The following is a 25,341-nucleotide window of genomic DNA, read 5'->3' as shown; positions in this document are numbered from 1 at the left end:
TTACTCTAATTTACCTGAGATTCTTTTTGAATAACATTTCCATAAAGCATCTCTGTAAACGACCGCCTGTGCTTCTGGGCTCTTTGCATTGACTATTCCGCGCCCAACAACCACAATATCTGCACCATTTTCTAAAATTACTTTTTCTGGTGTATTGTATACTTGACCCAGATCGTCCTTAGCACTTTCGAGTTGTACGCCAGGAGTTAATTGTAACAGCCCAGGATCTTTAAATGTATCCTTATTTTGGCATACAAAACCAGTAATTATATTTGGATTCTTTGAAGCCATGTTCAGTTTCTTCTCTGTATTCTGCAGAAATCAAATTTCCCTGTCAAAAAAATAATTTGTTTACATAACCAGGTTCTAAGTTTAAATTTCGTTTCATCTAAGAGCTAAGATTCTATTTATACCTCACTGCTCAATTCAGCTAGAAGAAATACACCACGGTTTTCTATTCCAGTACATGCACTGCTCAGAGCCTTCAATATACCCTCTCCAGGTAAAGAATGAGATGTCACACAATCTGCCCATTCTGAAATCTTATATAACCCTTTTTGATATTGTAATGATACTGTGTTACCAATATCCGCAAATTTCCTGTCCTCCAGAATCAAAAAATTAAATCTGTCCGCTAATTGTTTAAGTCGAGAAATGAAATCAGAAGTAAAATCTTCTATAATATCAACATGGGTTTTCACTAAGCATATGTATTCTCCTACTTTTTCTAGAAGTTCGAGAATTTTTACAGATGATGTCAAATCGACAGATAAACATAGGTTTGTTTTTTTAATAGACATAATGTTAAAGAGTTATTTTGCTACTAGATTCTTTGATAACTCTGCTCTCTTCTCGAAAGGTATTCGAATTCTGTCCTCAAATTAATCTGCAAACAATGAGTATTATTAAATTGTTGGAAATGGTCATCAATAAAATAACTTATATCAAGGAGTTGATATAATAAATGGTAAATCTTATATAGAAATCAGATATATGCACTTACCTTTAGTTACTGGTGCTTTAACTTCTCTTAGATATTTGTGAAGCTTTATAGACATTTCTTTTGTAATCTTTTTATGTTTTTCGAGAATGTCAATTAACTCAGTCATTGTAAATAGTGAATCAATATATACATTATTGGATTCAAGATTCATTCTGCCACCTTGTTCTCTGTCTAAAATAATTACAGCATTTTTAACTATTAACCCTTCTTTATTTAAATCTTTGACTGTTTCTAATACACTAGAACCAGAAGTTACTACATCTTCAATTATAAGACAAGTTTCACCCACTTTATAATGACCTTCTATCATTTTCTTAGTACCATATGCTTTTGGCTCTTTTCTTCGCAATAGCATTGGTTTCTTTACCTTAACACTAAGTAAAGTAGCAATTGGTAGAGCTGTGTAAGGTACTCCACATATGTGATCATATTTTTTATGGTTACTAACAATGTCGTAAAGCAGGACTGTTAATAGTTCCTGAAAAAAACAAGTAGATAATTAATATTTAAATAATGCAAAAATAGCAAATTATATTCCTGAAGTGTATTCACTTTTAGAATTGGATCTGAAATATTAAAATATTGAACATCTGTTTATAACACAAGTATGTTTATACAAGTCAAATAAATTATTAAAATCATATTTCATTTCAATTCTGAATAATAAAAAAATAATTTTATTATTGTCGTTAATTAAATTGATAATATAGCCGGTCCCTTTACACATTATTATTATAAATATTTTGAATACAATAGATACTCTTCAAAACACCACATTACAGCCACAGTACAGTCTCAATAACCTGGGAATAGATATAATATGAAACACAACTAATGTCGAATCTGACGTCGTACAATAAATTCAAGTTAATATAAGACAGTATTAAACCAAAACAAATCTAAAATTGACTTTATAGATATAGCGCCATTGCATAGATGCCGAGCTCAGCTCCGTCGCTCAATTACTACTTCTTTAGTTATATAATTACTATACCATAATTATATATATATATATATATATATATATATATATATATATATGTAATAATATTTTTTTACTCAACTAACACTTACTCTAATTTACCTGAGATTCTTTTTGAATAACATTTCCATAAAGCATCTCTGTAAACGACCGCCTGTGCTTCTGGGCTCTTTGCATTGACTATTCCGCGCCCAACAACCACAATATCTGCACCATTTTCTAAAATTACTTTTTCTGGTGTATTGTATACTTGACCCAGATCGTCCTTAGCACTTTCGAGTTGTACGCCAGGAGTTAATTGTAACAGCCCAGGATCTTTAAATGTATCCTTATTTTGGCATACAAAACCAGTAATTATATTTGGATTCTTTGAAGCCATGTTCACAGTTTCTTCTCTGTATTCTGCAGAGATCAAATTTCCCTGTCAAAAAAAATAATTTGTTTACATAACCAGGTTCTAAGTTTAAATTTCGTTTCATCTAAGAGCTAAGATTCTATTTATACCTCACTGCTCATTTCAGCTAGAAGAAATACACCACGGTTTTCTATTCCAGTACATGCACTGCTCAGAGCCTTCAATATACCCTCTCCAGGTAAAGAATGAGATGTCACACAATCTGCCCATTCTGAAATCTTATATAACCCTTTTTGATATTGTAATGATACTGTGTTACCAATATCCGCAAATTTCCTGTCCTCCAGAATCAAAAAATTAAATCTGTCCGCTAATTGTTTAAGTCGAGAAATGAAATCAGAAGTAAAATCTTCTATAATATCAACATGGGTTTTCACTAAGCATATGTATTCTCCTACTTTTTCTAGAAGTTCGAGAATTTTTACAGGTGATGTCAAATCGACAGATAAACATAGGTTTGTTTTTTTAATAGACATAATATTAAAGAGTTGTTTTGCTACTAGATTCTTTGATAACTCTGCTCTCTCGAAAGGTATTCGAATTCTGTCCTCAAATGAATCTGCAAACAATGAGTATTATTAAATTGTTGGAAATGGACATCAACAAAATAACTTATATCAAGGAGTTGATATAATAAATGGTAAATCTTATATAGAAATCAGATATATGCACTTACCTTTAGTTACTGGTGCTTTAACTTCTCTTAAATATTTGTGAATCTTTATAGACATTTCTTTTGTAATCTTTTTATGTTTTTCGAGAATGTCAATTAACTCAGTCATTGTAAATAGTGAATCAATATATACATTATTGGATTCAAGATTCATTCTGCCACCTTGTTCTCTGTCTAAAATAATTATAGCATTTTTAACTATTAACCCTTCTTTATTTAAATCTTTGACTGTTTCTAATACACTAGAACCAGAAGTTACTACATCTTCAATTATAAGACAAGTTTCACCCACTTTACAATGACCTTCTATCATTTTCTTAGTACCATATGCTTTTGCATCTTTTCTTCGCAATAGCATTGGTTTCTTTACCTTAACACTAAGTAAAGTAGCAATTGGTAGAGCTGTGTAAGGTACTCCACATATGTGATCATATTTTTTATGGTTACTAACAATGTCGTAAAGCAGGACTGTTAATAGTTCCTGAAAAAAACAAGTAGATAATTAATATTTAAATAATGCAAAAATAGCAAATTATATTCCTGAAGTGTATTCACTTTTAGAATTGGATCTGAAATATTAAAATATTGAACATCTGTTTATAACACAAGTATGTTTATACAAGTCAAATAAATTATTAAAATCATATTTCATTTCAATTCTGAATAATAAAAAAATAATTTTATTATTGTCGTTAATTAAATTGATAATATAGCCGGTCCCTTTACACATTATTATTATAAATATTTTGAATACAATAGATACTCTTCAAAACACCACATTACAGCCACAGTACAGTCTCAATAACCTGGGAATAGATATAATATGAAACACAACTAATGTCGAATCTGACGTCGTACAATAAATTCAAGTTAATATAAGACAGTATTAAACCAAAACAAATCTAAAATTGACTTTATAGATATAGCGCCATTGCATAGATGCCGAGCTCAGCTCCGTCGCTCAATTACTACTTCTTTAGTTATATAATTACTATACCATAATTATATATATATATATATATATATATATATAATAATAATTTTTTACTCAACTAACACTTACTCTAATTTACCTGAGATTCTTTTTGAATAACATTTCCATAAAGCATCTCTGTAAACGACCGCCTGTGCTTCTGGGCTCTTTGCATTGACTATTCCGCGCCCAACAACCACAATATCTGCACCATTTTCTAAAATTACTTTTTCTGGTGTATTGTATACTTGACCCAGATCATCCTTAGCACTTTCGAGTTGTACGCCAGGAGTTAATTGTAACAGCCCAGGATCTTTAAATGTATCCTTATTTTGGCATACAAAACCAGTAATTATATTTGGATTCTTTGAAGCCATGCACACTTTCTTCTCTGTATTCTGCAGAGATCAAATTTCCCTGTCAAAAAAAATAATTTGTTTACATAACCAGGTTCTAAGTTTAAATTTCGTTTCATCTAAGAGCTAAGATTCTATTTATACCTCACTGCTCATTTCAGCTAGAAGAAATACACCACGGTTTTCTATTCCAGTACATGCACTGCTCAGAGCCTTCAATATACCCTCTCCAGGTAAAGAATGAGATGTCACACAATCTGCCCATTCTGAAATCTTATATAACCCTTTTTGATATTGTAATGATACTGTGTTACCAATATCCGCAAATTTCCTGTCCTCCAGAATCAAAAAATTAAATCTGTCCGCTAATTGTTTAAGTCGAGAAATGAAATCAGAAGTAAAATCTTCTATAATATCAACATGGGTTTTCACTAAGCATATGTATTCTCCTACTTTTTCAAGAAGTTCGAGAATTTTTACAGTTGATGTCAAATCGACAGATAAACATAGGTTTGTTTTTTTAATAGACATAATGTTAAAGAGTTGTTTTGCTACTAGATTCTTTGATAACTCTGCTCTCTTCTCGAAAGGTATTCGAATTCTGTCCTCAAATGAATCTGCAAACAATGAGTATTATTAAATTGTTGGAAATGGACATCAACAAAATAACTTATATCAAGGAGTTGATATAATAAATGGTAAATCTTATATAGAAATCAGATATATGCACTTACCTTTAGTTACTGGTGCTTTAACTTCTCTTAAATATTTGTGAATCTTTATAGACATTTCTTTTGTAATCTTTTTATGTTTTTCGAGAATGTCAATTAACTCAGTCATTGTAAATAGTGAATCAATATATACATTATTGGATTCAAGATTCATTCTGCCACCTTGTTCTCTGTCTAAAATAATTATAGCATTTTTAACTATTAACCCTTCTTTATTTAAATCTTTGACTGTTTCTAATACACTAGAACCAGAAGTTACTACATCTTCAATTATAAGACAAGTTTCACCCACTTTATAATGACCTTCTATCATTTTCTTAGTACCATATGCTTTTGCCTCTTTTCTTCGCAATAGCATTGGTTTCTTTACCTTAACACTAAGTAAAGTAGCAATTGGTAGAGCTGTGTAAGGGACTCCACATATGTGATCATATTTTTTATGGTTACTAACAATGTCGTAAAGCAGGACTGTTAATAGTTCCTGAAAAAAACAAGTAGATAATTAATATTTAAATAATGCAAAAATAGCAAATTATATTCCTGAAGTGTATTCACTTTTAGAATTGGATCTGAAATATTAAAATATTGAACATCTGTTTATAACACAAGTATGTTTATACAAGTCAAATAAATTATTAAAATCATATTTCATTTCAATTCTGAATAATAAAAAAATAATTTTATTATTGTCGTTAATTAAATTGATAATATAGCCGGTCCCTTTACACATTATTATTATAAATATTTTGAATACAATAGATACTCTATAAAACACCACATGACAGCCACAGTACCAGTCTCAATAACCTGGGAATAGATATAATATGAAACACAACTAATGTCGAATCTGACGTCGTACAATAAATTCAAGTTAATATAAGACAGTATTAGATACAACTTATTAGTAAGAATATTAATTTTTCACATACCATTACGTCCGGATAACTAACTATAACCCTCAAATCAAAGTAAACAGGTGTCATAGTTCCACTCTTCGTCTTAAACTCCCCGAATTTAACTGCATCTATATCAAACAACTTTATTGCTAGTTCTTCTAGTGTATTATAAGCCATTGTTATTTGATTAAACAAAATTACGATAGTAAACAACAATTATATTATACCACGTGTGTATGTGCGTTAGCGCAGTACTAAGATGCTAAGAATGTTCCATTCAGTTCCATTCATTCAGGGGAGGGGAAGAACAACTCGTAACAAAATATAGGACATCTATGATTTTCGGGACGAACTATTTAACAGTCAGCATCTATCTTTTGTTTCTGTCCATCGGTATTACCACAGATAACTAATATATTACTCATGTATACAAGGTTACTGGTGACTCGACGTTTTCCCATCAGGACTAGGTAGAGGAGCTCAGATGCAATTATTTTGACCCTCTATATGTTTCGAGTTATTCTAAATTATGTGATTTTTAAAAAAATATCCAATTCAGCGTCTTTACAACTTATTAAAAAAAATGGCTTGTTGAATGTATTTCAACCTAATTTTTATGTGTAGAGGACTTGGTAACAAAAACATAATAACTGACAAAATACCCATGAATGCTTAATAAGTATAATAATAGCTAGGACCACAAACGATTTTTTTTTATAACGTTTGTTGAGTTTAAGTGCCATGTAGCTTAAAAAAAACATGACTCTAATCGTACAAATTACTAATAAAACTTTCTCATCAAATAAGCTGTCTAAAATAAGCTACGTAATAACATTACACTTGAAAACCCATGATTACTAATTCCGAGTATGTCCAAAATTTAACCCGTTCTTTTCCGTAAAATTGATACAGAATACTAAATTTTGTGAAAAAAAAAAACAAGTGATACACGATTTTTTTACAACCAGCCAGTATGTCCTCTAGATCGAAAAATGTTTACATAGGTATAGGTAATACCTTATTACTTGGTAAGAAATAATAATTGATTAATAATTTGAAATAGTATGTCTAGTAGTAGTATGTATGTATGCGTGTTGTTTAATTAAACAGTTAATTACGATAGTAAACAATAATTGCCTTGTAACACGTGTAGAACACAACACATGTAGGTAAATGTAAACTAGAGTCTAGCGTCGCGTCGTAAGAAGCACATATAACATTCTTCTTTGGTTCCATTCATCCAGGGGACGGGATGTTTTGTTACAAGAACAACTATATATACATCATATATCATTATTAATTATAGATAGATATATATGATTCGAATGTACCTACCCACCTAACCCACAGTAGACAATTATATCATTCTCATTCTCTCCTACATTATCGTTTAATTTTCCCTTATTTCTCCTACGTAGGTACGTAAATTTCATTTTGTTCCCCTATAAAGGCTATCGTTGTACCCATGGTTCTTATTTCATTGCAGTAATGTGAAATTCTCATTCTAATTGTAGAACGATACTTTATTTTATAAATATATATATATCATCAGTAGGTATACGAGAGGAAGTAAACACACAAATTTACAAATTACAACACAGATTTCGCCTTGTTAAAGTTCGACGATTTTATTACATGTAACGATAAAATATAGACAATAAAACGATATTTTTCTTTGTATTCCATTTATTTCACATCTATAGTATAATAGTAGTAGTAGTATATAGATCGGTACTTAAATAAAATGCCAATAAATGCTCTTGCCTTCTTCTGTAGGTTTATTGTATACATGATGTATTTAATTGACCAACCATAATACAAGTCTATCTAGGAATGTCTAAATAGATGCATATCGGCTCTGTGCGTGACATAGTAAGAATACAATATATATATCACCACCAACCCACCTTAACTTCTAGATATTACACATAAGCTAATTATACTTTGATTTACTAGTTGTCATCAGTGCAAGAATAGGGAATAGAATAATTTTAATTTTAAGCACTTATGTAATAAGTCCTATGACGAGACGTCTAAAAATTTTTCACATTAGATTGACTTAGGTATATAGGGTAGGTATGTTTTATAATATATATATGAGTAGGCACTTAAGTTATTGACATTTATCTGTTTTTATATCTTAAATAAATATATTAGACTGGAATGTTTCGAAAGTTATTCACAAATAAAACTTCCGCTTAGTATATATTTTACGATCTATCCTGTTTGTACACAAATATAAGAACCTGTATTTTATAGTTTCTAAAGTTTATAGGACCTCTGTCAAGTCACTCTATTTAAACCAAAACAAATCTAAAATTTACTTTATAGATATAGCGCCATTGCATAGATGCCGAACTCAGCTCCGTCGCTCAATTACTACTTCTTTAGTTATATAATTACTATACCATAATTATATATATATATATATATGTAATAATAATTTTTTACTCAACTAACACTTACTCTAATTTACCTGAGATTCTTTTTGAATAACATTTCCATAAAGCATCTCTGTAAACGACCGCCTGTGCTTCTGGGCTCTTTGCATTGACTATTCCGCGCCCAACAACCACAATATCTGCACCATTTTCTAAAATTACTTTTTCTGGTGTATTGTATACTTGACCCAGATCGTCCTTAGCACTTTCGAGTTGTACGCCAGGAGTTAATTGTAACAGCCCAGGATCTTTAAATGTATCCTTATTTTGGCATACAAAACCAGTAATTATATTTGGATTCTTTGAAGCCATGTTCAGTTTCTTCTCTGTATTCTGCAGAAATCAAATTTCCCTGTCAAAAAAATAATTTGTTTACATAACCAGGTTCTAAGTTTAAATTTCGTTTCATCTAAGAGCTAAGATTCTATTTATACCTCACTGCTCAATTCAGCCAGAAGAAATACACCACGGTTTTCTATTCCAGTACATGCACTGCTCAGAGCCTTCAATATACCCTCTCCAGGTAAAGAATGAGATGTCACACAATCTCCCCATTCTGAAATCTTATATAACCCTTTTTGATATTGTAATGATACTGTGTTACCAATATCCGCAAATTTCCTGTCCTCCAGAATCAAAAAATTAAATCTGTCCGCTAATTGTTTAAGTCGAGAAATGAAATCAGAAGTAAAATCTTCTATAATATCAACATGGGTTTTCACTAAGCATATGTATTCTCCTACTTTTTCTAGAAGTTCGAGAATTTTTACAGATGATGTCAAATCGACAGATAAACATAGGTTTGTTTTTTTAATAGACATAATGTTAAAGAGTTGTTTTGCTACTAGATTCTTTGATAACTCTGCTCTCTTCTCGAAAGGTATTCGAATTCTGTCCTCAAATTAATCTGCAAACAATGAGTATTATTAAATTGTTGGAAATGGTCATCAATAAAATAACTTATATCAAGGAGTTGATATAATAAATGGTAAATCTTATATAGAAATCAGATATATGCACTTACCTTTAGTTACTGGTGCTTTAACTTCTCTTAGATATTTGTGAAGCTTTATAGACATTTCTTTTGTAATCTTTTTATGTTTTTCGAGAATGTCAATTAACTCAGTCATTGTAAATAGTGAATCAATATATACATTATTGGATTCAAGATTCATTCTGCCACCTTGTTCTCTGTCTAAAATAATTATAGCATTTTTAACTATTAACCCTTCTTTATTTAAATCTTTGACTGTTTCTAATACACTAGAACCAGAAGTTACTACATCTTCAATTATAAGACAAGTTTCACCCACTTTACAATGACCTTCTATCATTTTCTTAGTACCATATGCTTTTGCATCTTTTCTTCGCAATAGCATTGGTTTCTTTACCTTAACACTTAGTAAAGTAGCAATTGGTAGAGCTGTGTAAGGTACTCCACATATGTGATCATATTTTTTATGGTTACTAACAATGTCGTAAAGCAGGACTGTTAATAGTTCCTGAAAAAAACAAGTAGATAATTAATATTTAAATAATGCAAAAATAGCAAATTATATTCCTGAAGTGTATTCACTTTTAGAATTGGATCTGAAATATTAAAATATTGAACATCTGTTTATAACACAAGTATGTTTATACAAGTCAAATAAATTATTAAAATCATATTTCATTTCAATTCTGAATAATAAAAAAATAATTTTATTATTGTCGTTAATTAAATTGATAATATAGCCGGTCCCTTTACACATTATTATTATAAATATTTTGAATACAATAGATACTCTTCAAAACACCACATTACAGCCACAGTACAGTCTCAATAACCTGGGAATAGATATAATATGAAACACAACTAATGTCGAATCTGACGTCGTACAATAAATTCAAGTTAATATAAGACAGTATTAAACCAAAACAAATCTAAAATTGACTTTATAGATATAGCGCCATTGCATAGATGCCGAGCTCAGCTCCGTCGCTCAATTACTACTTTAGTTATTAATTATATAATTATATATATATATATATATATATATATATATATATATACTTTTTTTTTTTTACTCAACTAACACTTACTCTAATTTACCTGAGATTCTTTTTGAATAACATTTCCATAAAGCATCTCTGTAAACGACCGCCTGTGCTTCTGGGCTCTTTGCATTGACTATTCCGCGCCCAACAACCACAATATCTGCACCATTTTCTAAAATTACTTTTTCTGGTGTATTGTATACTTGACCCAGATCGTCCTTAGCACTTTCGAGTTGTACGCCAGGAGTTAATTGTAACAGCCCAGGATCTTTAAATGTATCCTTATTTTGGCATACAAAACCAGTAATTATATTTGGATTCTTTGAAGCCATGTTCACAGTTTCTTCTCTGTATTCTGCAGAGATCAAATTTCCCTGTCAAAAAAAATAATTTGTTTACATAACCAGGTTCTAAGTTTAAATTTCGTTTCATCTAAGAGCTAAGATTCTATTTATACCTCACTGCTCATTTCAGCTAGAAGAAATACACCACGGTTTTCTATTCCAGTACATGCACTGCTCAGAGCCTTCAATATACCCTCTCCAGGTAAAGAATGAGATGTCACACAATCTGCCCATTCTGAAATCTTATATAACCCTTTTTGATATTGTAATGATACTGTGTTACCAATATCCGCAAATTTCCTGTCCTCCAGAATCAAAAAATTAAATCTGTCCGCTAATTGTTTAAGTCGAGAAATGAAATCAGAAGTAAAATCTTCTATAATATCAACATGGGTTTTCACTAAGCATATGTATTCTCCTACTTTTTCTAGAAGTTCGAGAATTTTTACAGTTGATGTCAAATCGACAGATAAACATAGGTTTGTTTTTTTAATAGACATAATGTTAAAGAGTTGTTTTGCTACTAGATTCTTTGATAACTCTGCTCTCTTCTCGAAAGGTATTCGAATTCTGTCCTCAAATGAATCTGCAAACAATGAGTATTATTAAATTGTTGGAAATGGACATCAACAAAATAACTTATATCAAGGAGTTGATATAATAAATGGTAAATCTTATATAGAAATCAGATATATGCACTTACCTTTAGTTACTGGTGCTTTAACTTCTCTTAAATATTTGTGAATCTTTATAGACATTTCTTTTGTAATCTTTTTATGTTTTTCGAGAATGTCAATTAACTCAGTCATTGTAAATAGTGAATCAATATATACATTATTGGATTCAAGATTCATTCTGCCACCTTGTTCTCTGTCTAAAATAATTATAGCATTTTTAACTATTAACCCTTCTTTATTTAAATCTTTGACTGTTTCTAATACACTAGAACCAGAAGTTACTACATCTTCAATTATAAGACAAGTTTCACCCACTTTACAATGACCTTCTATCATTTTCTTAGTACCATATGCTTTTGCATCTTTTCTTCGCAATAGCATTGGTTTCTTTACCTTAACACTTAGTAAAGTAGCAATTGGTAGAGCTGTGTAAGGTACTCCACATATGTGATCATATTTTTTATGGTTACTAACAATGTCGTAAAGCAGGACTGTTAATAGTTCCTGAAAAAAACAAGTAGATAATTAATATTTAAATAATGCAAAAATAGCAAATTATATTCCTGAAGTGTATTCACTTTTAGAATTGGATCTGAAATATTAAAATATTGAACATCTGTTTATAACACAAGTATGTTTATACAAGTCAAATAAATTATTAAAATCATATTTCATTTCAATTCTGAATAATAAAAAAATAATTTTATTATTGTCGTTAATTAAATTGATAATATAGCCGGTCCCTTTACACATTATTATTATAAATATTTTGAATACAATAGATACTCTTCAAAACACCACATTACAGCCACAGTACAGTCTCAATAACCTGGGAATAGATATAATATGAAACACAACTAATGTCGAATCTGACGTCGTACAATAAATTCAAGTTAATATAAGACAGTATTAAACCAAAACAAATCTAAAATTGACTTTATAGATATAGCGCCATTGCATAGATGCCGAGCTCAGCTCCGTCGCTCAATTACTACTTCTTTAGTTATATAATTACTATACCATAATTATATATATATATATATATATATATATAATAATTTTTTTTCAACTAACTAACACTTACTCTAATTTACCTGAGATTCTTTTTGAATAACATTTCCATAAAGCATCTCTGTAAACGACCGCCTGTGCTTCTGGGCTCTTTGCATTGACTATTCCGCGCCCAACAACCACAATATCTGCACCATTTTCTAAAATTACTTTTTCTGGTGTATTGTATACTTGACCCAGATCATCCTTAGCACTTTCGAGTTGTACGCCAGGAGTTAATTGTAACAGCCCAGGATCTTTAAATGTATCCTTATTTTGGCATACAAAACCAGTAATTATATTTGGATTCTTTGAAGCCATGTTCACAGTTTCTTCTCTGTATTCTGCAGAGATCAAATTTCCCTGTCAAAAAAAATAATTTGTTTACATAACCAGGTTCTAAGTTTAAATTTCGTTTCATCTAAGAGCTAAGATTCTATTTATACCTCACTGCTCATTTCAGCTAGAAGAAATACACCACGGTTTTCTATTCCAGTACATGCACTGCTCAGAGCCTTCAATATACCCTCTCCAGGTAAAGAATGAGATGTCACACAATCTGCCCATTCTGAAATCTTATATAACCCTTTTTGATATTGTAATGATACTGTGTTACCAATATCCGCAAATTTCCTGTCCTCCAGAATCAAAAAATTAAATCTGTCCGCTAATTGTTTAAGTCGAGAAATGAAATCAGAAGTAAAATCTTCTATAATATCAACATGGGTTTTCACTAAGCATATGTATTCTCCTACTTTTTCAAGAAGTTCGAGAATTTTTACAGTTGATGTCAAATCGACAGATAAACATAGGTTTGTTTTTTTAATAGACATAATGTTAAAGAGTTGTTTTGCTACTAATTCTTTGATAACTCTGCTCTCTTCTCGAAAGGTATTCGAATTCTGTCCTCAAATGAATCTGCAAACAATGAGTATTATTAAATTGTTGGAAATGGACATCAACAAAATAACTTATATCAAGGAGTTGATATAATAAATGGTAAATCTTATATAGAAATCAGATATATGCACTTACCTTTAGTTACTGGTGCTTTAACTTCTCTTAAATATTTGTGAATCTTTATAGACATTTCTTTTGTAATCTTTTTATGTTTTTCGAGAATGTCAATTAACTCAGTCATTGTAAATAGTGAATCAATATATACATTATTGGATTCAAGATTCATTCTGCCACCTTGTTCTCTGTCTAAAATAATTATAGCATTTTTAACTATTAACCCTTCTTTATTTAAATCTTTGACTGTTTCTAATACACTAGAACCAGAAGTTACTACATCTTCAATTATAAGACAAGTTTCACCCACTTTATAATGACCTTCTATCATTTTCTTAGTACCATATGCTTTTGCCTCTTTTCTTCGCAATAGCATTGGTTTCTTTACCTTAACACTAAGTAAAGTAGCAATTGGTAGAGCTGTGTAAGGGACTCCACATATGTGATCATATTTTTTATGGTTACTAACAATGTCGTAAAGCAGGACTGTTAATAGTTCCTGAAAAAAACAAGTAGATAATTAATATTTAAATAATGCAAAAATAGCAAATTATATTCCTGAAGTGTATTCACTTTTAGAATTGGATCTGAAATATTAAAATATTGAACATCTGTTTATAACACAAGTATGTTTATACAAGTCAAATAAATTATTAAAATCATATTTCATTTCAATTCTGAATAATAAAAAAATAATTTTATTATTGTCGTTAATTAAATTGATAATATAGCCGGTCCCTTTACACATTATTATTATAAATATTTTGAATACAATAGATACTCTATAAAACACCACATGACAGCCACAGTACCAGTCTCAATAACCTGGGAATAGATATAATATGAAACACAACTAATGTCGAATCTGACGTCGTACAATAAATTCAAGTTAATATAAGACAGTATTAGATACAACTTATTAGTAAGAATATTAATTTTTCACATACCATTACGTCCGGATAACTAACTATAACCCTCAAATCAAAGTAAACAGGTGTCATAGTTCCACTCTTCGTCTTAAACTCCCCGAATTTAACTGCATCTATATCAAACAACTTTATTGCTAGTTCTTCTAGTGTATTATAAGCCATTGTTATTTGATTAAACAAAATTACGATAGTAAACAACAATTATATTATACCACGTGTGTATGTGCGTTAGCGCAGTACTAAGATGCTAAGAATGTTCCATTCAGTTCCATTCATTCAGGGGAGGGGAAGAACAACTCGTAACAAAATATAGGACATCTATGATTTTCGGGACGAACTATTTAACAGTCAGCATCTATCTTTTGTTTCTGTCCATCGGTATTACCACAGATAACTAATATATTACTCATGTATACAAGGTTACTGGTGACTCGACGTTTTCCCATCAGGACTAGGTAGAGGAGCTCAGATGCAATTATTTTGACCCTCTATATGTTTCGAGTTATTCTAAATTATGTGATTTTTAAAAAAATATCCAAATCAGCGTCTTTACAACTTATTAAAAAAAATGGCTTGTTGAATGTATTTCAACCTAATTTTTATGTGTAGAGGACTTGGTAACAAAAACATAATAACTGACAAAATACCCATGAATGCTTAATAAGTATAATAATAGCTAGGACCACAAACGATTTTTTTTTATAACGTTTGTTGAGTTTAAGTGCCATGTAGCTTAAAAAAAACATGACTCTAATCGTACAAATTACTAATAAAACTTTCTCATCAAATAAGCTGTCTAAAATAAGCTACGTAATAACATTACACTTGAAAACCCATGATTACTAATTCCGAGTATGTCCAAAATTTAACCCGTTCTTTTCCGTAAAATTGATACAGAATACTAAATTTTGTGAAAAAAAAAACAAGTGATACACGATTTTTTTACAACCAGCCAGTATGTCCTCTAGATCGAAAAATGTTTACATAGGTATAGGTAATACCTTATTACTTGGTAAGAAATAATAATTGATTAATAATTTGAAATAGTATGTCTAGTAGTAGTATGTATGTATGCGTGTTGTTTAATTAAACAGTTAATTACGATAGTAAACAATAATTGCCTTGTAACACGTGTAGAACACAACACATGTAGGTAAATGTAAACTAGAGTCTAGCGTCGCGTCGTAAGAAGCACATATAACATTCTTCTTTGGTTCCATTCATCCAGGGGACGGGATGTTTTGTTACAAGAACAACTATATATACATCATATATCATTATTAATTATAGATAGATATATATGATTCGAATGTACCTACCCACCTAACCCACAGTAGACAATTATATCATTCTCATTCTCTCCTACATTATCGTTTAATTTTCCCTTATTTCTCCTACGTAGGTACGTAAATTTCATTTTGTTCCCCTATAAAGGCTATCGTTGTACCCATGGTTCTTATTTCATTGCAGTAATGTGAAATTCTCATTCTAATTGTAGAACGATACTTTATTTTATAAATATATATATATCATCAGTAGGTATACGAGAGGAAGTAAACACACAAATTTACAAATTACAACACAGATTTCGCCTTGTTAAAGTTCGACGATTTTATTACATGTAACGATAAAATATAGACAATAAAACGATATTTTTCTTTGTATTCCATTTATTTCACATCTATAGTATAATAGTAGTAGTAGTATATAGATCGGTACTTAAATAAAATGCCAATAAATGCTCTTGCCTTCTTCTGTAGGTTTATTGTATACATGATGTATTTAATTGACCAACCATAATACAAGTCTATCTAGGAATGTCTAAATAGATGCATATCGGCTCTGTGCGTGACATAGTAAGAATACAATATATATATCACCACCAACCCACCTTAACTTCTAGATATTACACATAAGCTAATTATACTTTGATTTACTAGTTGTCATCAGTGCAAGAATAGGGAATATAATAATTTTAATTTTAAGCACTTATGTAATAAGTCCTATGACGAGACGTCTAAAAATTTTTCACATTAGATTGACTTAGGTATATAGGGTAGGTATGTTTTATAATATATATATGAGTAGGCACTTAAGTTATTGACATTTATCTGTTTTTATATCTTAAATAAATATATTAGACTGGAATGTTTCGAAAGTTATTCACAAATAAAACTTCCGCTTAGTATATATTTTACGATCTATCCTGTTTGTACACAAATATAAGAACCTGTATTTTATAGTTTCTAAAGTTTATAGGACCTCTGTCAAGTCACTCTATTTAAACCAAAACAAATCTAAAATTTACTTTATAGATATAGCGCCATTGCATAGATGCCGAACTCAGCTCCGTCGCTCAATTACTACTTCTTTAGTTATATAATTACTATACCATAATTATATATATATATATATATATAATAATAATTTTTTACTCAACTAACACTTACTCTAATTTACCTGAGATTCTTTTTGAATAACATTTCCATAAAGCATCTCTGTAAACGACCGCCTGTGCTTCTGGGCTCTTTGCATTGACTATTCCGCGCCCAACAACCACAATATCTGCACCATTTTCTAAAATTACTTTTTCTGGTGTATTGTATACTTGACCCAGATCGTCCTTAGCACTTTCGAGTTGTACGCCAGGAGTTAATTGTAACAGCCCAGGATCTTTAAATGTATCCTTATTTTGGCATACAAAACCAGTAATTATATTTGGATTCTTTGAAGCCATGTTCAGTTTCTTCTCTGTATTCTGCAGAAATCAAATTTCCCTGTCAAAAAAATAATTTGTTTACATAACCAGGTTCTAAGTTTAAATTTCGTTTCATCTAAGAGCTAAGATTCTATTTATACCTCACTGCTCAATTCAGCCAGAAGAAATACACCACGGTTTTCTATTCCAGTACATGCACTGCTCAGAGCCTTCAATATACCCTCTCCAGGTAAAGAATGAGATGTCACACAATCTCCCCATTCTGAAATCTTATATAACCCTTTTTGATATTGTAATGATACTGTGTTACCAATATCCGCAAATTTCCTGTCCTCCAGAATCAAAAAATTAAATCTGTCCGCTAATTGTTTAAGTCGAGAAATGAAATCAGAAGTAAAATCTTCTATAATATCAACATGGGTTTTCACTAAGCATATGTATTCTCCTACTTTTTCTAGAAGTTCGAGAATTTTTACAGATGATGTCAAATCGACAGATAAACATAGGTTTGTTTTTTTAATAGACATAATGTTAAAGAGTTATTTTGCTACTAGATTCTTTGATAACTCTGCTCTCTTCTCGAAAGGTATTCGAATTCTGTCCTCAAATTAATCTGCAAACAATGAGTATTATTAAATTGTTGGAAATGGTCATCAATAAAATAACTTATATCAAGGAGTTGATATAATAAATGGTAAATCTTATATAGAAATCAGATATATGCACTTACCTTTAGTTACTGGTGCTTTAACTTCTCTTAGATATTTGTGAAGCTTTATAGACATTTCTTTTGTAATCTTTTTATGTTTTTCGAGAATGTCAATTAACTCAGTCATTGTAAATAGTGAATCAATATATACATTATTGGATTCAAGATTCATTCTGCCACCTTGTTCTCTGTCTAAAATAATTATAGCATTTTTAACTATTAACCCTTCTTTATTTAAATCTTTGACTGTTTCTAATACACTAGAACCAGAAGTTACTACATCTTCAATTATAAGACAAGTTTCACCCACTTTACAATGACCTTCTATCATTTTCTTAGTACCATATGCTTTTGCATCTTTTCTTCGCAATAGCATTGGTTTCTTTACCTTAACACTTAGTAAAGTAGCAATTGGTAGAGCTGTGTAAGGTACTCCACATATGTGATCATATTTTTTATGGTTACTAACAATGTCGTAAAGCAGGACTGTTAATAGTTCCTGAAAAAAACAAGTAGATAATTAATATTTAAATAATGCAAAAATAGCAAATTATATTCCTGAAGTGTATTCACTTTTAGAATTGGATCTGAAATATTAAAATATTGAACATCTGTTTATAACACAAGTATGTTTATACAAGTCAAATAAATTATTAAAATCATATTTCATTTCAATTCTGAATAATAAAAAAATAATTTTATTATTGTCGTTAATTAAATTGATAATATAGCCGGTCCCTTTACACATTATTATTATAAATATTTTGAATACAATAGATACTCTTCAAAACACCACATTACAGCCACAGTACAGTCTCAATAACCTGGGAATAGATATAATATGAAACACAACTAATGTCGAATCTGACGTCGTACAATAAATTCAAGTTAATATAAGACAGTATTAAACCAAAACAAATCTAAAATTGACTTTATAGATATAGCGCCATTGCATAGATGCCGAGCTCAGCTCCGTCGCTCAATTACTACTTCTTTAGTTATATAATTACTATATATATATATATATATATATATATATATATATAATAATTTTTTACTCAACTAACACTTACTCTAATTTACCTGAGATTCTTTTTGAATAACATTTCCATAAAGCATCTCTGTAAACGACCGCCTGTGCTTCTGGGCTCTTTGCATTGACTATTCCGCGCCCAACAACCACAATATCTGCACCATTTTCTAAAATTACTTTTTCTGGTGTATTGTATACTTGACCCAGATCGTCCTTAGCACTTTCGAGTTGTACGCCAGGAGTTAATTGTAACAGCCCAGGATCTTTAAATGTATCCTTATTTTGGCATACAAAACCAGTAATTATATTTGGATTCTTTGAAGCCATGTTCACAGTTTCTTCTCTGTATTCTGCAGAGATCAAATTTCCCTGTCAAAAAAAATAATTTGTTTACATAACCAGGTTCTAAGTTTAAATTTCGTTTCATCTAAGAGCTAAGATTCTATTTATACCTCACTGCTCATTTCAGCTAGAAGAAATACACCACGGTTTTCTATTCCAGTACATGCACTGCTCAGAGCCTTCAATATACCCTCTCCAGGTAAAGAATGAGATGTCACACAATCTGCCCATTCTGAAATCTTATATAACCCTTTTTGATATTGTAATGATACTGTGTTACCAATATCCGCAAATTTCCTGTCCTCCAGAATCAAAAAATTAAATCTGTCCGCTAATTGTTTAAGTCGAGAAATGAAATCAGAAGTAAAATCTTCTATAATATCAACATGGGTTTTCACTAAGCATATGTATTCTCCTACTTTTTCTAAGAAGTTCGAGAATTTTTACAGTTGATGTCAAATCGACAGATAAACATAGGTTTGTTTTTTTAATAGACATAATGTTAAAGAGTTGTTTTGCTACTAGATTCTTTGATAACTCTGCTCTCTTCTCGAAAGGTATTCGAATTCTGTCCTCAAATGAATCTGCAAACAATGAGTATTATTAAATTGTTGGAAATGGACATCAACAAAATAACTTATATCAAGGAGTTGATATAATAAATGGTAAATCTTATATAGAAATCAGATATATGCACTTACCTTTAGTTACTGGTGCTTTAACTTCTCTTAAATATTTGTGAATCTTTATAGACATTTCTTTTGTAATCTTTTTATGTTTTTCGAGAATGTCAATTAACTCAGTCATTGTAAATAGTGAATCAATATATACATTATTGGATTCAAGATTCATTCTGCCACCTTGTTCTCTGTCTAAAATAATTATAGCATTTTTAACTATTAACCCTTCTTTATTTAAATCTTTGACTGTTTCTAATACACTAGAACCAGAAGTTACTACATCTTCAATTATAAGACAAGTTTCACCCACTTTACAATGACCTTCTATCATTTTCTTAGTACCATATGCTTTTGCATCTTTTCTTCGCAATAGCATTGGTTTCTTTACCTTAACACTAAGTAAAGTAGCAATTGGTAGAGCTGTGTAAGGTACTCCACATATGTGATCATATTTTTTATGGTTACTAACAATGTCGTAAAGCAGGACTGTTAATAGTTCCTGAAAAAAACAAGTAGATAATTAATATTTAAATAATGCAAAAATAGCAAATTATATTCCTGAAGTGTATTCACTTTTAGAATTGGATCTGAAATATTAAAATATTGAACATCTGTTTATAACACAAGTATGTTTATACAAGTCAAATAAATTATTAAAATCATATTTCATTTCAATTCTGAATAATAAAAAAATAATTTTATTATTGTCGTTAATTAAATTGATAATATAGCCGGTCCCTTTACACATTATTATTATAAATATTTTGAATACAATAGATACTCTTCAAAACACCACATTACAGCCACAGTACAGTCTCAATAACCTGGGAATAGATATAATATGAAACACAACTAATGTCGAATCTGACGTCGTACAATAAATTCAAGTTAATATAAGACAGTATTAAACCAAAACAAATCTAAAATTGACTTTATAGATATAGCGCCATTGCATAGATGCCGAGCTCAGCTCCGTCGCTCAATTACTACTTCTTTAGTTATATAATTACTATACCATAATTATATATATATATATATATATATATATATTTTTTACTCAACTAACACTTACTCTAATTTACCTGAGATTCTTTTTGAATAACATTTCCATAAAGCATCTCTGTAAACGACCGCCTGTGCTTCTGGGCTCTTTGCATTGACTATTCCGCGCCCAACAACCACAATATCTGCACCATTTTCTAAAATTACTTTTTCTGGTGTATTGTATACTTGACCCAGATCATCCTTAGCACTTTCGAGTTGTACGCCAGGAGTTAATTGTAACAGCCCAGGATCTTTAAATGTATCCTTATTTTGGCATACAAAACCAGTAATTATATTTGGATTCTTTGAAGCCATGTTCACACTTTCTTCTCTGTATTCTGCAGAGATCAAATTTCCCTGTCAAAAAAAATAATTTGTTTACATAACCAGGTTCTAAGTTTAAATTTTAAATTTCGTTTCATCTAAGAGCTAAGATTCTATTTATACCTCACTGCTCATTTCAGCTAGAAGAAATACACCACGGTTTTCTATTCCAGTACATGCACTGCTCAGAGCCTTCAATATACCCTCTCCAGGTAAAGAATGAGATGTCACACAATCTGCCCATTCTGAAATCTTATATAACCCTTTTTGATATTGTAATGATACTGTGTTACCAATATCCGCAAATTTCCTGTCCTCCAGAATCAAAAAATTAAATCTGTCCGCTAATTGTTTAAGTCGAGAAATGAAATCAGAAGTAAAATCTTCTATAATATCAACATGGGTTTTCACTAAGCATATGTATTCTCCTACTTTTTCAAGAAGTTCGAGAATTTTTACAGTTGATGTCAAATCGACAGATAAACATAGGTTTGTTTTTTTAATAGACATAATGTTAAAGAGTTGTTTTGCTACTAGATTCTTTGATAACTCTGCTCTCTTCTCGAAAGGTATTCGAATTCTGTCCTCAAATGAATCTGCAAACAATGAGTATTATTAAATTGTTGGAAATGGACATCAACAAAATAACTTATATCAAGGAGTTGATATAATAAATGGTAAATCTTATATAGAAATCAGATATATGCACTTACCTTTAGTTACTGGTGCTTTAACTTCTCTTAAATATTTGTGAATCTTTATAGACATTTCTTTTGTAATCTTTTTATGTTTTTCGAGAATGTCAATTAACTCAGTCATTGTAAATAGTGAATCAATATATACATTATTGGATTCAAGATTCATTCTGCCACCTTGTTCTCTGTCTAAAATAATTATAGCATTTTTAACTATTAACCCTTCTTTATTTAAATCTTTGACTGTTTCTAATACACTAGAACCAGAAGTTACTACATCTTCAATTATAAGACAAGTTTCACCCACTTTATAATGACCTTCTATCATTTTCTTAGTACCATATGCTTTTGCCTCTTTTCTTCGCAATAGCATTGGTTTCTTTACCTTAACACTAAGTAAAGTAGCAATTGGTAGAGCTGTGTAAGGGACTCCACATATGTGATCATATTTTTTATGGTTACTAACAATGTCGTAAAGCAGGACTGTTAATAGTTCCTGAAAAAAACAAGTAGATAATTAATATTTAAATAATGCAAAAATAGCAAATTATATTCCTGAAGTGTATTCACTTTTAGAATTGGATCTGAAATATTAAAATATTGAACATCTGTTTATAACACAAGTATGTTTATACAAGTCAAATAAATTATTAAAATCATATTTCATTTCAATTCTGAATAATAAAAAAATAATTTTATTATTGTCGTTAATTAAATTGATAATATAGCCGGTCCCTTTACACATTATTATTATAAATATTTTGAATACAATAGATACTCTATAAAACACCACATGACAGCCACAGTACCAGTCTCAATAACCTGGGAATAGATATAATATGAAACACAACTAATGTCGAATCTGACGTCGTACAATAATAAGTTAATATAAGACAGTATTAGATACAACTTATTAGTAAGAATATTAATTTTTCACATACCATTACGTCCGGATAACTAACTATAACCCTCAAATCAAAGTAAACAGGTGTCATAGTTCCACTCTTCGTCTTAAACTCCCCGAATTTAACTGCATCTATATCAAACAACTTTATTGCTAGTTCTTCTAGTGTATTATAAGCCATTGTTATTTGATTAAACAAAATTACGATAGTAAACAACAATTATATTATACCACGTGTGTATGTGCGTTAGCGCAGTACTAAGATGCTAAGAATGTTCCATTCAGTTCCATTCATTCAGGGGAGGGGAAGAACAACTCGTAACAAAATATAGGACATCTATGATTTTCGGGACGAACTATTTAACAGTCAGCATCTATCTTTTGTTTCTGTCCATCGGTATTACCACAGATAACTAATATATTACTCATGTATACAAGGTTACTGGTGACTCGACGTTTTCCCATCAGGACTAGGTAGAGGAGCTCAGATGCAATTATTTTGACCCTCTATATGTTTCGAGTTATTCTAAATTATGTGATTTTTAAAAAAATATCCAATTCAGCGTCTTTACAACTTATTAAAAAAAATGGCTTGTTGAATGTATTTCAACCTAATTTTTATGTGTAGAGGACTTGGTAACAAAAACATAATAACTGACAAAATACCCATGAATGCTTAATAAGTATAATAATAGCTAGGACCACAAACGATTTTTTTTTATAACGTTTGTTGAGTTTAAGTGCCATGTAGCTTAAAAAAAACATGACTCTAATCGTACAAATTACTAATAAAACTTTCTCATCAAATAAGCTGTCTAAAATAAGCTACGTAATAACATTACACTTGAAAACCCATGATTACTAATTCCGAGTATGTCCAAAATTTAACCCGTTCTTTTCCGTAAAATTGATACAGAATACTAAATTTTGTGAAAAAAAAAAAACAAATTGATACACGATTTTTTTACAACCAGCCAGTATGTCCTCTAGATCGAAAAATGTTTACATAGGTATAGGTAATACCTTATTACTTGGTAAGAAATAATAATTGATTAATAATTTGAAATAGTATGTCTAGTAGTAGTATGTATGTATGCGTGTTGTTTAATTAAACAGTTAATTACGATAGTAAACAATAATTGCCTTGTAACACGTGTAGAACACAACACATGTAGGTAAATGTAAACTAGCGTCTAGCGTCGCGTCGTAAGAAGCACATATAACATTCTTCTTTGGTTCCATTCATCCAGGGGACGGGATGTTTTGTTACAAGAACAACTATATATACATCATATATCATTATTAATTATAGATAGATATATATGATTCGAATGTACCTACCCACCTAACCCACAGTAGACAATTATATCATTCTCATTCTCTCCTACATTATCGTTTAATTTTCCCTTATTTCTCCTACGTAGGTACGTAAATTTCATTTTGTTCCCCTATAAAGGCTATCGTTGTACCCATGGTTCTTATTTCATTGCAGTAATGTGAAATTCTCATTCTAATTGTAGAACGATACTTTATTTTATAAATATATATATATCATCAGTAGGTATACGAGAGGAAGTAAACACACAAATTTACAAATTACAACACAGATTTCGCCTTGTTAAAGTTCGACGATTTTATTACATGTAACGATAAAATATAGACAATAAAACGATATTTTTCTTTGTATTCCATTTATTTCACATCTATAGTATAATAGTAGTAGTAGTATATAGATCGGTACTTAAATAAAATGCCAATAAATGCTCTTGCCTTCTTCTGTAGGTTTATTGTATACATGATGTATTTAATTGACCAACCATAATACAAGTCTATCTAGGAATGTCTAAATAGATGCATATCGGCTCTGTGCGTGACATAGTAAGAATACAATATATATATCACCACCAACCCACCTTAACTTCTAGATATTACACATAAGCTAATTATACTTTGATTTACTAGTTGTCATCAGTGCAAGAATAGGGAATATAATAATTTTAATTTTAAGCACTTATGTAATAAGTCCTATGACGAGACGTCTAAAAATTTTTCACATTAGATTGACTTAGGTATATAGGGTAGGTATGTTTTATAATATATATATGAGTAGGCACTTAAGTTATTGACATTTATCTGTTTTTATATCTTAAATAAATATATTAGACTGGAATGTTTCGAAAGTTATTCACAAATAAAACTTCCGCTTAGTATATATTTTACGATCTATCCTGTTTGTACACAAATATAAGAACCTGTATTTTATAGTTTCTAAAGTTTATAGGACCTCTGTCAAGTCACTCTATTTAAACCAAAACAAATCTAAAATTTACTTTATAGATATAGCGCCATTGCATAGATGCCGAACTCAGC

At 30.2% G+C, this 25,341-nt stretch overlaps 7 protein-coding genes and 2 pseudogenes across 7 annotated transcripts; all 9 read right to left on the bottom strand.

The window, feature by feature from the left end:
• On the bottom strand, positions 1–1,313 carry LOC131847508 (uridine 5'-monophosphate synthase-like). Its single transcript, XM_059197089.1, has 3 exons — positions 1,004–1,313; positions 414–535; positions 1–312 (listed from the first exon to the last, which is right to left on the bottom strand). The coding sequence occupies exons 1-3, from the start codon at positions 1,311–1,313 to the stop codon at positions 1–3; spliced, it is 744 nt and encodes a 247-aa protein (XP_059053072.1).
• A 760-nt stretch (positions 1,314–2,073) lies between these two features.
• Positions 2,074–4,010, bottom strand: LOC131847507 (uridine 5'-monophosphate synthase-like). Its single transcript, XM_059197088.1, has 4 exons — positions 3,987–4,010; positions 3,077–3,554; positions 2,490–2,959; positions 2,074–2,406 (listed from the first exon to the last, which is right to left on the bottom strand). Exons 1-4 carry the CDS (start codon positions 4,008–4,010, stop codon positions 2,074–2,076), a joined length of 1,305 nt encoding a protein of 434 aa, XP_059053071.1.
• A 122-nt stretch (positions 4,011–4,132) lies between these two features.
• Positions 4,133–6,787, bottom strand: LOC131847479 (uridine 5'-monophosphate synthase-like). Its single transcript, XM_059197065.1, is given in 5 exon segments — positions 4,133–4,424; positions 4,426–4,463; positions 4,547–5,019; positions 5,137–5,614; positions 6,063–6,787. Coding segments are annotated over 5 exon segments (1,425 nt in total). The 5' UTR covers positions 6,207–6,787.
• A 1,704-nt stretch (positions 6,788–8,491) lies between these two features.
• LOC131847506 (uridine 5'-monophosphate synthase-like) lies at positions 8,492–9,600 on the bottom strand. The gene is made up of 3 exons (XM_059197086.1): positions 9,495–9,600; positions 8,905–9,026; positions 8,492–8,803 (listed from the first exon to the last, which is right to left on the bottom strand). Exons 1-3 carry the CDS (start codon positions 9,598–9,600, stop codon positions 8,492–8,494), a joined length of 540 nt encoding a protein of 179 aa, XP_059053069.1.
• A 948-nt stretch (positions 9,601–10,548) lies between these two features.
• Positions 10,549–12,488, bottom strand: LOC131847505 (uridine 5'-monophosphate synthase-like). Its single transcript, XM_059197085.1, has 4 exons — positions 12,465–12,488; positions 11,555–12,032; positions 10,965–11,437; positions 10,549–10,881 (listed from the first exon to the last, which is right to left on the bottom strand). Exons 1-4 carry the CDS (start codon positions 12,486–12,488, stop codon positions 10,549–10,551), a joined length of 1,308 nt encoding a protein of 435 aa, XP_059053068.1.
• Positions 12,489–12,608: 120 nt separating this feature from the next.
• Positions 12,609–15,052, bottom strand: LOC131847478 (uridine 5'-monophosphate synthase-like; annotated as a pseudogene).
• A 1,915-nt stretch (positions 15,053–16,967) lies between these two features.
• LOC131847504 (uridine 5'-monophosphate synthase-like) lies at positions 16,968–18,076 on the bottom strand. Its single transcript, XM_059197084.1, has 3 exons — positions 17,971–18,076; positions 17,381–17,502; positions 16,968–17,279 (listed from the first exon to the last, which is right to left on the bottom strand). The coding sequence occupies exons 1-3, from the start codon at positions 18,074–18,076 to the stop codon at positions 16,968–16,970; spliced, it is 540 nt and encodes a 179-aa protein (XP_059053067.1).
• Positions 18,077–19,018: 942 nt separating this feature from the next.
• Positions 19,019–20,959, bottom strand: LOC131847502 (uridine 5'-monophosphate synthase-like; annotated as a pseudogene).
• Positions 20,960–21,072: 113 nt separating this feature from the next.
• On the bottom strand, positions 21,073–23,733 carry LOC131847480 (uridine 5'-monophosphate synthase-like). The gene is made up of 4 exons (XM_059197066.1): positions 23,009–23,733; positions 22,086–22,563; positions 21,496–21,968; positions 21,073–21,405 (listed from the first exon to the last, which is right to left on the bottom strand). Exons 1-4 carry the CDS (start codon positions 23,150–23,152, stop codon positions 21,073–21,075), a joined length of 1,428 nt encoding a protein of 475 aa, XP_059053049.1. The 5' UTR covers positions 23,153–23,733.
• Between the last annotated feature and the right edge of the window lie 1,608 nt (positions 23,734–25,341).

This window comes from Achroia grisella, unplaced genomic scaffold (genome assembly GCF_030625045.1).
Source record: "Achroia grisella isolate CSIRO2021 unplaced genomic scaffold, CSIRO_AGI_Agris_v1 utg537, whole genome shotgun sequence".
Classification (NCBI taxonomy): Eukaryota; Metazoa; Arthropoda; class Insecta; order Lepidoptera; family Pyralidae; genus Achroia; species Achroia grisella.
This window is presented reverse-complemented; position numbering and strand designations above follow the sequence as displayed.

What these genes read in the sequence shown, in the direction of transcription:
- LOC131847508 (XM_059197089.1), bottom strand. Translation starts at nt 1,313, where the DNA reads ATGATAGAAGGTCATTATAAAGTGGGTGAAACTTGTCTTATAATTGAA. An exon ending in TAAAGCACCAGTAACTAAAG is followed by an intron (nt 536 to 1,003) that starts GTAAGTGCATAT and finishes ATAAGATTTCAG; the next exon opens with AATGGGCAGATTGTGTGACA. An exon ending in TAGCTGAATTGAGCAGTGAG is followed by an intron (nt 313 to 413) that starts GTATAAATAGAA and finishes TGATTTCTGCAG; the next exon opens with AATACAGAGAAGAAACTGAA.
- LOC131847507 (XM_059197088.1), bottom strand. Translation starts at nt 4,010, where the DNA reads ATGCAATGGCGCTATATCTATAAA. An exon ending in AATGGCGCTATATCTATAAA is followed by an intron (nt 3,555 to 3,986) that starts GTCAATTTTAGA and finishes TGTTTTTTTCAG; the next exon opens with GAACTATTAACAGTCCTGCT. An exon ending in TAGCTGAAATGAGCAGTGAG is followed by an intron (nt 2,407 to 2,489) that starts GTATAAATAGAA and finishes TTTTTTTGACAG; the next exon opens with GGAAATTTGATCTCTGCAGA.
- LOC131847506 (XM_059197086.1), bottom strand. Translation starts at nt 9,600, where the DNA reads ATGACTGAGTTAATTGACATTCTCGAAAAACATAAAAAGATTACAAAA. An exon ending in TAAAGCACCAGTAACTAAAG is followed by an intron (nt 9,027 to 9,494) that starts GTAAGTGCATAT and finishes ATAAGATTTCAG; the next exon opens with AATGGGGAGATTGTGTGACA. An exon ending in TGGCTGAATTGAGCAGTGAG is followed by an intron (nt 8,804 to 8,904) that starts GTATAAATAGAA and finishes TGATTTCTGCAG; the next exon opens with AATACAGAGAAGAAACTGAA.
- LOC131847505 (XM_059197085.1), bottom strand. Translation starts at nt 12,488, where the DNA reads ATGCAATGGCGCTATATCTATAAA. An exon ending in TAAAGCACCAGTAACTAAAG is followed by an intron (nt 11,438 to 11,554) that starts GTAAGTGCATAT and finishes CATTGTTTGCAG; the next exon opens with ATTCATTTGAGGACAGAATT. An exon ending in TAGCTGAAATGAGCAGTGAG is followed by an intron (nt 10,882 to 10,964) that starts GTATAAATAGAA and finishes TTTTTTTGACAG; the next exon opens with GGAAATTTGATCTCTGCAGA.
- LOC131847504 (XM_059197084.1), bottom strand. Translation starts at nt 18,076, where the DNA reads ATGACTGAGTTAATTGACATTCTCGAAAAACATAAAAAGATTACAAAA. An exon ending in TAAAGCACCAGTAACTAAAG is followed by an intron (nt 17,503 to 17,970) that starts GTAAGTGCATAT and finishes ATAAGATTTCAG; the next exon opens with AATGGGGAGATTGTGTGACA. An exon ending in TGGCTGAATTGAGCAGTGAG is followed by an intron (nt 17,280 to 17,380) that starts GTATAAATAGAA and finishes TGATTTCTGCAG; the next exon opens with AATACAGAGAAGAAACTGAA.
- LOC131847480 (XM_059197066.1), bottom strand. Translation starts at nt 23,152, where the DNA reads ATGGCTTATAATACACTAGAAGAACTAGCAATAAAGTTGTTTGATATA. An exon ending in TTAGTTATCCGGACGTAATG is followed by an intron (nt 22,564 to 23,008) that starts GTATGTGAAAAA and finishes TGTTTTTTTCAG; the next exon opens with GAACTATTAACAGTCCTGCT. An exon ending in TAAAGCACCAGTAACTAAAG is followed by an intron (nt 21,969 to 22,085) that starts GTAAGTGCATAT and finishes CATTGTTTGCAG; the next exon opens with ATTCATTTGAGGACAGAATT.